The sequence below is a fragment of the Vulpes vulpes genome, chromosome 13 (assembly GCF_048418805.1).
Source record: "Vulpes vulpes isolate BD-2025 chromosome 13, VulVul3, whole genome shotgun sequence".
Taxonomy (NCBI): Eukaryota; Metazoa; Chordata; class Mammalia; order Carnivora; family Canidae; genus Vulpes; species Vulpes vulpes.
In genome coordinates this window covers 143,384,873-143,396,626 of record NC_132792.1, presented here as the reverse complement: position 1 = coordinate 143,396,626, position 11,754 = coordinate 143,384,873, and the positions used below count along the sequence as shown (strand labels likewise).

The 11,754-nt window shown below is 42.1% G+C and overlaps 1 protein-coding gene across 1 annotated transcript; it reads right to left on the bottom strand.

Moving 5' to 3' along the window:
* Positions 1–2,058: 2,058 nt before the first annotated feature.
* On the bottom strand, positions 2,059–11,633 carry ARPC5 (actin related protein 2/3 complex subunit 5). Its single transcript, XM_026001168.2, has 4 exons — positions 11,353–11,633; positions 8,935–9,007; positions 6,522–6,698; positions 2,059–3,430 (listed from the first exon to the last, which is right to left on the bottom strand). Exons 1-4 carry the CDS (start codon positions 11,493–11,495, stop codon positions 3,368–3,370), a joined length of 456 nt encoding a protein of 151 aa, XP_025856953.1. The 5' UTR covers positions 11,496–11,633; the 3' UTR covers positions 2,059–3,367.
* Between the last annotated feature and the right edge of the window lie 121 nt (positions 11,634–11,754).

Below are 11,754 nucleotides of genomic sequence, written 5' to 3'. Positions count from 1 at the left end.
AACCTTGGAGTCAGGCAGACAGCAGTTGGAATTCTGTTTCTGGCACCCTCAAACCATGTGATCTTATATATATTCTCTAAGCTTCAGTTCTCAAGATTAAATATACAATGGGACGGGCACATAGTAAGTACTCAATAAAGGGTGGCTTTTGTGTTTTAATCCACTTACTCAGACTCAGAATCTTGCTTTGGGAATTAAAAGCTGTGCTACTACCACGTGCTGGGAGTTCCGTGCCTTTGGTTTCCTTTTTGTGTTGTATCTATCTGGGTTAGGTTTCATATACTGTATAAAGCTCATGTAACTCAGTCTCATGGACCGAGGCAGGATTACTGATGTTTAACAGACTACTTTGAGATGAATACTCTAAATACAACTTACATTTTAAGAAATGATCAAAAATATTTTGAGGATAAAATTATTCATACCTGTTTTTTATAAGTTTTTTTTTTTAAATTTATTCATGAGACACACAGAGAGAGGCAGAGACACAAGCAGGTTCCATGCAGGGAGCCCAACATGGGACTTGATCCCTGGTCTCCAGATCAGGCCCTGGACTGGAGGCAGTGCTAAACCACTGAGCCACCCAGGCTGCCCTATAAAGTGAAGTTATTATTAACTTACTATTACTCTTCTATTATGTCCTTCATGATTCTTGGGAACACAGTAAATGTTTTTTTAAAAAATATTTGTTAATTTGTACCATTTACAGATTGACTGCACATATGTGTTACCGAGTTTCCTTGAGATATCATCACACTTCCTATCAAGTCTGTTACCTACATGGTGCAGTCACCTAATGACCAGAAAGGTATGTGTGTCATTTTCCCCCTTCAACAATGGCAAGAGTAAAAGAAATGAAAATGGCTATAATGAAACAAAAAGACCCACTGAGATTCCAGCAGAAGGGAATGGAAGGGAAAGAACTACTCTTGTACCAATCATCTGGACAACCCTTGCCCGGTCCTGGTCAGTATCGCCCAGGCTGACAGCCCAGATGAATCAGGGGAGCCAGTTGTTTGCAGCCGGCATCCATCCTGAGTCAGTCCTTCCAGGGTAGTAACTGCTAAATATTTTTACTATCTCCCTGAGTGAAGCTGATAGGTTAGCAGATTCTGAACATAGCCATTTTAGGGTCTATAGAATATGAAACTCCAAGATTTTCCCTAACACGATAGTTGTGAAAGTGACATGAAGAAGGATTTTATACAGCAGTATTGCAATATCACTTTTGTTTTCATTTTAAAGTTTGTAAGGGGTTATGCTGTACCAACTGGACTACCTATTATTTACTTTCTCTTAACTCACAGCCCTCTGAATTGCCTGTTAAGTTTCTAGAGCTTTATTTACTTTAAAAAATTTTAGGGTAGCCCGGGGGGCTCAGTGGTTTAGCGCCGCCTTCATCCCAGGGCCTGATCCTGGAGGCCTAGGATTGAGTCCCACATCAGGTTCCCTGCATGGAGCCTGCTTCTCCCTCTCCCTTTATCTTAAAAAAAAAAAAAAAAAAAAAAAAAAGATTTTATATATTTATTCATGACAGACACACAGAGAAAGGCAGAGGGAGAGGTAGGCTCCTTGTGGGGAGCCCAATGTGGGACTCAATCTGGGGATCCCAGGATCACAATTGCTGAGCCACCCAGGTGCCCCAATTTCTAGTTTTTTGTTTTTTTTTTTTTTAGTTTCTAGAGCTTTAAAGCAGGAAATCTAGTAGGGCCAGTGTGGAGACAAAAGAGGCTGCGGTGTGAGAAGGGGTGTAGAAGCCGGGAATAAATGACCACAGCTGCTAGGTTACTAGTTTAAGTCCTTGGGCAGTGATATTCCAGATGCTCAGCTGGCATCCAGAGGGCTATGGAATCATTCCAAGGGCTCCAATGGTGTCCTGACATCATTAATGACGCTCTTCCCTTTACCCCACTACTTTATATTTGAACAAAGTCATTTTAGAAATCTTCTGTACCAAATTACTTCTTGTCAAGAGTACAATAACCTGCTGGTAAAACAGGAAAGCTTCCCTCTTAATTAACCGCATGTTCAGAAATATTAAAATAAGAGCTAGGAAAATAAATTATTCAACACTGACATTTTATTTTCTGAACTTTATCATTTTTACAAAACAAAAAGCAGGTATCAAAAACAGCAAAGAGGTTATAGAATTTTCTCCACCAGTTTTCACATAAGACAGTGATTATGAAACCGGTGTCCAATGTAAATACTAAACACAGGCTGATTTCCCTCTTGGTCCTATGCATTCAGGTGGTTTTGGAGTTACTGAGTAATAACTTTTTATAAGCACCGGTCATTTTGTGAGAACCGATTTGGTTTGTCTAACAAAGTAAACACTTTTTGCTGTGTGGCATCTTCCTTTTTTAAAAACCACTGAGCTAAAATACAGAATGTGTATGTGTCTGGATCTGAACCAAATCTCTTAAGATCCTAATTACCCTGAAGAACACTGAAGACATTTATAGGGCATATGAAATACTAGTTATATGCCTCATAATGTCTAAGGCAGCTATTCTGTTTCTAAAGAAAATAGCATTTCATTCAGAGGCTGCCCAGAATTTGAACTTCATCACTGTTTCCACATCTTTTCTCATTTGGAGTAATTTTCCCAAAGAGGGCCATATTATTAGAACGAAGTTTTATGCTCATGTCAAAGAGGCTCTGGCATTTCATAGATATATTTTTGTAGAGCAAGTGCTCTGGACCCTGGAGACCACAAAGAAATCAAGAGGCCATGATTATTGGATGCAAAGAGGAAGAAGCGTACTTAAGCTCACATGATCTGGAGGTAAGCAGAAACAAAGCTGGAACTTGGTAGTGGTGTTCATTCACCACTTGTTCTGGAAACACATTTTGCTTAAATAAGGGGATTATGGTCCAGTTTTGCAATGTTAATGGCTGCCAGTTTCGCAAACATTATTTTTTTATAAAGATCATTTCCTGGCTAGCAATGAGTAAGGAAACTGGCCTCAAACTCTGATCAAATTTCTCACTATTAGTCAAAAACAAAACAAAACCGCAAAAACAAAAACAAAAACGCAAAAACAAAACAAAACCCCACCAGCCAACAGGGGTTAGAATTGCACAATTAAACTTGGAAGGCAAATTATACTATATACAGACAAGTATACACTGAAATCGTTTTGAAAGCATGAAACATTCCTGTTCATAAATATTTCCTCTGTGTTATTCCAATTTTCACAAAAGGAAAACTGATATGTAATTGTTCTTTACCGATATGAAAAAGGAAGCAAGAAGGCAAAGCTGAGAGAAACAGATGCTACCCAAAGGGCAGCGGTGGCATTTGGTTGTTTTGGTCTTTGTACCAGCGACTCCCACACCCACAGGATATCCAGTTCCTGCTGGACTACACAGTCTTCCTCGCAGTCAAGACTCGGACAATGGAGCCTACTCCTCCTGCAGCAAGTGCCTAAAAACAAACCAAAATGTAAACGCTGATGGAATTATAAAGGGTCAATTATCATACCCAAGTAAGACGTTTTTTCTTACAGAAGGAATGTGTGCGGCTATCAACTTTGGCTTCATTAATTTTCATAAACATTCTTGAACACCAATTACGCACCCAGCACTGCAGAGCCAGTGATTGATAAAACCTTCACAGTCCCTGCCCTCGTGTACCTACATGCTCGTGAGATACTAGTTTACGTTCTATAATTTTTTTCCCCCCACATAATAGGATGTTCTTCAAGATTTACAGCATGTTCTTGCTGAAAACATGTGCTCAAATGTAAATTTAGGACATTCACTTTGCTCTTTTATTTTTTAAAAGATTTTATTTATTTATTCGTGAGAAAGAGAGAGAGAGAGGGAGGGAGAGAGAGAGAGGGAGAGAGAGAGGCAGAGACATAGGCAGAGGGAGAAGCAGGCTCCACACAGGAAGCCTAATGTGGGACTCAATCCCAGGACTCCAGGATCATGAACTGGGCCAAAGGCAGGCGCTAAACCGCTGAGCCACCCAGGCATACCCACTTTGCTCTTTTAACACTGTCAGGGAAGAAGTTCAAACTGGTATCAACTACCCTAAGTCCCATTTAGATCAGCCAGCTTGTTAGATTCTTTTTATTCCTCCAAGCTAAAAGTGTATCATTTAATAGCTAAGAACTTAGGAACTTTAATTTTGACACTACCTTGAAAGACTGGAAGTCACAATCAAGTGTCAGGAGCTGAAAGCTCTAGCTTACTTACTAAATACTTTTGTGTACTGAGTACTGTGCTAGATGCTAGGGATATAGAACTTTCTGGTCTACTAGAAAGGGACAGAACATAAAAGAGAGATTATGTTAATATAATGTACGAAATGACAGAGGTGTGCCCTGGGATAAGGAGGTACTCAGGCAGGGAGGAAATCCTGAGCAAAGGTACAGAGGTGTGAAACAGTAAGGTGTGTCCTGGGAAAACATACTATTATGCTGCTCACTGCTGGAGCAAGGGGGATGAACGGCATAAAAGAGGAGTGGCTAGACTTTGGAACTTGAGCTTTACTCTGCAGGTGACTGAAAGGGTAGATCTGGATTTCAGAGAGGGCATTTGGCGACCGGGTGGAGAACAGATTCGAGAGAAGCAGAGCTGGTGGCTGGAGGCCTGTGTAGGAAGTTACAGCAAAAATCTGGGGGAGATGTTGCAAAGAGCTGCATCAGAGGGGTAGATAAGCGTGCTTAGATAAGCGTGTGGCTGGAGAAGTATTTAGCAGACAGACGGGCAAAAATTGGTGATGATGTTAGGAAGCAATGAAGATTGATGTGTGCCTCAGTTTCCCCATCCACCAAAAAAGGAATGATAGCAAGCTTTCCCTCCTACTATTTTTATGAAGATTAAAGGAGTTATTTATGAAGTGATTAGGAGAGTGCTTGGAATACAGGAAGTGCTCCATCAATGTCTGCTATGATCCTGGGACTGTACAGGAACCAGGATGCTTAGGTTGTTAAGCTGGCTCTTCATCTCTAAATTGAGGGTGATAAAGATGCTTATATGCCTCCTAAAGTTGTTCTAAGGCTTAAATGAAACATCATCTAATGGTACAGTGTCTGGCAAATGCAAAGTATTCCTGAATAGGATGACCATATACATTATTCTCCAACTGGTACACTGAGTGAAAGTGAACTATTCATAATCATGTTGGGACAACAGGCATAAACTGGGGCCATCTTGGGAAAATAGGGAGGTCTGGTTGGTTACCCTGTCCCTAAAAGTTAGGCTCTCTTTATTTGACAGTGCATGGGTGATCAAGTGACTTGATCAAGACAAGTTCTACAGCCTATTCTCATCTTCCATGTGTGTTTTCACTCAGATACACGGACAACAGCTTCTAAAGACTGAGGGTTGGGAACTGTAAGGTATTAGAATATATCCCTTCCCTGTGGTTGGTTCTATTTAACTGTTCACATCTGTACCCATATTACCCAAGAGTTGGGTATTAAAAATGACCTTACCAACTTTTTACCTAACGCTAAAAATTTCCCTTAGCCATTTTTTGGAGGGACAGTGTACCACCATCTGCTCACAATGCAGAATCAAATGCATGAAAACACAAAAACATTGAAGAACTCTTCATCTCACCCCACCTCTGATTTCTTTTAAATCCTGTAACATATAGAGCATGAAATTTGCTCCTTTAACCATCTTTCAGGGTAAAATTCAGTGGCACTCATTATATTCTCAGGATTATAGTCACCACTGTTTCCAATAATTTTCATCACCCTAAAAAGAAACACTGTCCCCATTAAGTAATAACTCTCTATTCTCCCTTCCCCCAGTCCCTGATAACCTCTCATCTTCTCTCTCTCTCTCTCTCTCTCTCTGAATTTGCCTCTTCGAGGTATTTCCTGTAAGTGGAATCACACCATATTTGTCTTTCTGCAACTGGCTTACTGCACCTTGCACAATGTTTTCAAGGTTCATTCGTGCTGTGCCATGTATGTAATTTCCTTCTTTCGGTTGTTCAAAAAAACAAAATGTAGTGTATGCATAAAATGGATTATCTGGGGGATCCTTGGGTGGCTCAGCAGTTAAGTGCCTGTCTTCCGCCCAGGGCGTGATCCCGGAGTCCTGGGATCGAGTCCCACGTCCGGACTGCTTCTTCTCCCTCTGCCTGTGTCTCTGCCTCTGTCTCTCTGTCTCTCTCATGAATAAATAAATAAAATCTTAAAAAAAAAAAAAAGGATTATCTGTTCATCCGTCCTTGGGCACTTGGGTGTTTCTAACCTTCTGGCCATGGTCAAAGAATTTTTGACTTTTATAGTTTATCTTATTTTCAAGGTTCGGATTTAGTTCCAAGTTCAAGATCATGTTGAATGAACAGTAATCATTACTGAATAAATATGTGTTGCAAACCAGAATCTCTTAAGACCAGGGTTAGGAAACATAAATCTAAGCTTTCGTTTTCATGCATTTATTTGTAAAGACAATAATGCAGTCAAAATAATGATTTAGGTGAGAAGAGCAGTCATGGTTACTTTCTATCATTAAGTGGCCAGTCGCAGGGACTCTAGGTCGTAACTTACCTTTTCATGCCATTGCAGTAACACAGCACTGCTGTTGTCAGAGGGGCTCTCGAAGCCTTTATAAATATATTTCATGAGAAGATCCACACCATTCTTGTCCAGGGACTGAACTGCCTTCTCGATATCATTAGCTTTAAAAGAGATGAGCACCTTCAAGACAATACTGCCTGCTCGATCCTGGGGACACAGAGAACAGAGCATTCACACGTAAGCACGTAGAGTGGTTGTTCTGGAAAAGGTGACACTTAAGACCTGATGGACATGGTGCAGCCCAGGTGGCTCAGCCTTCAGCCCAGGGTGTGATCCTGGAGATCCGGGATCGAGTCCCACATCAGGTTCCCTGCGTGGAGCCTGCTTCTCCCTCTGCCTGGGTCTCTGCCTCTCTCTTTCTCTGTGTCTCTCATGAATCAATAAATAAAATCCTTTAAAAAAAAGAAAAAAAGACCTGATGGACATGAAAGAAGAATCCTTAGGGGTATTTGAGAAAAGCATTCAGAGGAAAGAAGGAAAGAACATGTGCTGTCACTATATGCAGAAAGATCCCTGGTAGTCAAAGACATGGTGGAGAAGTAGGACAGGTCAGGAGGTAAGCCCTCGCAGGCCACTGTGAAGACTGTGGCTTTCATTAAGAGAAAGGGGAAGATGTTGGAAGATATTGAGAACAGTGGTAGAATCTGACGTGTGTATGAGATAACAGTGATAATAATCTGACTCTGGCTGCCATGTTGAGAATGAGCTGATGGGAAGTTGGTGAGGGGCAGGGGACAAGGCTGGAGACCAGTTTGGAAGTTACTGCAATAACATAGGCTGGTTTGGGGTAGCATGGTAGCTCAGGAGAACGACAGATTCTTGACATGTTTGAAGGAGAGCTGAAAGCATCTGCTTACAAAGAGATATGGTAATTTTCCAACTTTATTAAGTTGGCATTTAAATTTTACTTCTTGACCTCAGAGAAAACCCCAAAGACAAAGACAATGAATTGCAGTTCTACCTTGAACCATCCTTCAATAATAGTTAATAAAAATAACTTTTTAAGAAAATTTAAGTTTCCTATCTACAGTAGGTAGATATAGTGATATTTATAATTTTTTTTTTCTGATAAAAGGCTGCTCCAAGAGCAAAGTTATTTTTCCACTCAAGAAGCCAAGCAAAGAGAACACTTAATTTACCCTTTCAACAATTTCACTTCTCCTATTCAAGAAAGAGTGATTATCTTTGGCATTCCTACTGATCAGGAGTTTACAGAATGTTTCTACCACCTATTGCTGTCTTCAGTTTAAAGACTAAGCAATTACCCAGTTTAGAAAAATAGTCTTACAACCACAGCTATAACTTCCCACCCACAAACTGTGATAAAAACTCACCCATATAAAAGCAGAAGGTGGTAAAATTGAAATCTCAATGACATCCCTCACCACTTTCAAAAACCAAAGAAATGTTTCCTCTCATTGTTGCCTAGATAATTATTATGCATTTACCTAAGTTATTACTAGTACTCAATTAAAGAGATCCTTAGGGCTCCTACAGACAATGGGGTCAGAGCTCTGGGCTTCATTTTATACAATTATTAAGTAAGTTCTCAAGTATTTCCGGAAAGACTGTTGCAGGGAACGTTAAGTCATGTTTTTTTGAAGGGCAATTTGGCAATGCCACTTGTAACAAAAGCCTTAAAAAAGTGGCATTCTAAAACCCGGGTGATTCGCTTCTAGGAATTTATTCAAAGGAAATAACTAACAGTTTACTCAAAATTGTTCATTTCCATACTGTTTACAACAACAAAAGGTCAATAATCTAAATATATGACAAAAGATTAGTTATATGTAAACTGCAGCATATCTATATGCAGCCATTAAAAAAGGTGCTTATAGAAATAAACTTACTGCCAAGGAAAGATGTCCATGTACATCATAAAAAAAGCCAATTACAAAACTCCATTTTTATTTAAAAAACAACTACTAAGAAAGACACAAGCTCTGTAAGCATATAACACCAGAAAGTAAAAACCGATGATCTCTGGGCAGTGGGATGATGACAATTACCCCTTTTTGCCTCTCTCTGAGTTTTCTATAAACATTTATTTTTTTTCTATAAACATTTAATACTTGGATAATTTAGAAAATTTTTTAAAAAGCAACCAAATAGAATCTATTTATTTTGTAAAAGTATTGTTTATTCTTCAGGCCTATGCTCCAATTCCCCGAGTGCCTCCATTAAACACACCGAAATGGTCTCTCATAACTCAGTATTAGAGTGAGATCATTTTCATATGTAAATTTTCACCTAACAAACTACACAGAGTAAGCTCTTGTATGTCAAAGACAGTAAACAGTTAAACTATTTGCTGATTCCATGACACTTCAGAGGATTTTGGAAAGAATGCTAAGACACCAGCAGACATCCCTGTCTGACTCACCTTCACGGCCTGACTCTTGGTGTTGATAGGGGGATTTTTCAGAGCTGCCTGTAGGGCGGCTGTCATGTTTCCTGTGATGGAGGTTAAGGGGATAGCAGCAAAGGGGAGCCTTCAGAAAAGCATCAGAACTACCAGGTATCATTGGTTCTTAAGCCTTGACTTTATACGTAGAAAGAAAAATTACCACGATCGCTATGTTCAATATTGGAAAACTCAGTATGTTGGTTTCAAGGATGTCAATCAACATGTAAAACACAGAGAACATAAGAGGAGGTAATAAGGCAAAGACCAGTTCCTGTCTGGCTCTAATTACTAAATGAACACTTCGAGAGCCTTTTATTTTCCAGTAAGACACATATGAAACATTACTCAGAGTGATACGTATATTTTAAATTACATATCTATGTATTAGAATTATTAGGTCCCCAAATGAAACAGCATACCCTCCACCAAAATGTCTTTTTATGTGATTCTTAACTGTAAAAATAAAGACCAAACTTTTGCTAGAATTATATTCTATCTTAATTGAAATACTTGTAGAAAATGCTGGTAATTATTCCAGCACTCTACATGATATACATTAGTAACCTCTCAATATTAACAAAAGATCTAATAATTCAATGTCCTTTAGGCTGTAGCTTAATTTTTCTGTTTTGCATATTTTCTCTTATATTTCCAAAAAGGTCATTAACACTGTTTTAGGTCATACCTATTAAATTTAGTCTTTGAAAGCACCAGTGAGTTAGCAAGTATGAGACACGGAAGGCCAATCAGACTGTCAGAATATACAGTCATTCCCCTAAAAGGAAAACCACAGAGTTCATTTGTTCCTCCATCTGTAGTGCCTGACTAGAGCTTGTCTCTTCTGGTTGCAACAAGAGAAGAGACAATATCTTTTAAGATAAAGAGATTAGAAAAGCAGATCCATTTTATGGATCCAGCGGTACCAGTGGAGAGTCAGCACCCATCAACCTAAAGTTAGTTCACAAAACGTCATTTATCCATTACAAAGAATGTTTTCAGACAGAATAATGTTCATTGCTTATGTTTGGAAAAAAAAGAACAAAACAAAACCAAAACACCCAAAAACAAAAACCCCCTATGGCTGGTGGTAAGCTGTTATTTCCAAGGCTTAACAAACTTCTAGAAAAGCTTCCTTTGGCAGACTGGCTCATTTCTAAGACCTTTTAAGACTTACATATTTAAATAATGCAACAGAGCAACAGCTGACTGTGAGAGTTGTGGAAATCAAAGAAACATCTGTATGTTGGTAAATGTTTAATGCTGTATTTTAGGTGCCTTTAAGACTAGATATAGTCCCAACCAATATTTTCACTCCTATTTCCCCATTATACTTTAATAGAACATTGATGAGGAGAGGTTTAAAAAGTCTTCCCTATCTTACGAATACATTCAAGAATAATTAGAAGTGAGTGAATTCAGTAATTGAGAATCTTTAGCTATTGCAACATTTACATTTTTCTAAAAGAGATGTGGTGCCAAATACTCGCTCAACACTGATGAATATTCAAATATGCAAAAAAAAAAAAAAAACCACACACCAAAAACCCCAGGAACTGACAGCCGCATTTTAACTGAAATGGAAACGATTTCAGGATTGCAAAAAAAATAAAAAATAAAAAATGATGCTGCTTTGCGCAAAATGACTCATCGTCTATTTTGCTCATCATCTACTTTATTCACTGGGGCTTATCTTAAATATTTCCAGGGATTCTCCACCTGCCATCCCCGTCCATTGTCCCCTTGCTTCGCAGGTAAAAGCCTCCAAGCTTCCTGGTCGGGAGTTGGCCGTTTCCCCGGGGCTAACAAATTCGTATCTGGCCAAATTCCTTTCTCTGTCAATAACTATAATTATTAAGAGCCCAGGGGATAAAAAGGCCAGGGGGCCTCGGTTGTGCAAACCGCCCCATCCCTCCCAGCGAGGAACGAACTCTCCTATCGCGGCCGAAGAGCAAACCGCCGGCGCCACGACGCAGGCAGCCCGCTCCCCGCAGTCGCACATCTCCGGAGGGGACGGGACTCCGGCGGTCACGGCGGTCACGGCGGTCACGGCGCGGGGGGGACCTCCGTGACCTCGGGCCCCTGCCCCTCCCCCCGGGGCCGGCGGACAGCAGCGGAGGCCTCCCCTCCGCGCTCCGAGGGCGCGGCCGCCCCGCCACTTCCCGGGGCAGCGACTCGGGCCGCCACCTGAGGAGTCGGGGCGGGGGCGGGGGCGGGCTCCGGGGTGACCCGGGGTGACCCGGGGCGACCCGGCTAGACCCGGGAGCGCCGCCGGCCGCCCGTCCTGGGGACCCCGCAGGGCCAGAGCCGCCGCCCCTGCCCCGGAGCGGCCCGGCGGGCGGGGTCCCCGGGCGGGCGGGGCGGGAGCGCGGGGAGGCCGGCAAACGCCAAGGATATTGCCGCAGGCAGGAGTCCACCTCGCCTTCGTCGGGCCCGGCCTGCCCGTCGCCCCCGTCCTCCTCGTCCACGAACTTGTTCTCGTCGTACTCATCCACGTCCACCTTCCGGAACCGGGCCGACGACACCGTGTTCTTCGACATCGCGAGCCGGACCGGCGGCCAAAGCCTCCTCTCGGCGCTGCCTCGACCTCGGGAAGCGCAGCCCACCAGGAACCCGCAGCCCCGGCGCCTTCACTTCCCTCTTCCGCTCTGGGGCGTCGCCGGCAGCCGCGGCTCGGACGCTTCTGGGCCTGCGCGCTGGCGCCGCTCCTTCCTCCTCGGCGGCATCCTCCGGCCGCCCCCGCCGCCCCCGCTCCTCCGCGGGGAGCGCGCGCGAGGGAGGGCGCGCCGGGCGCAGTGC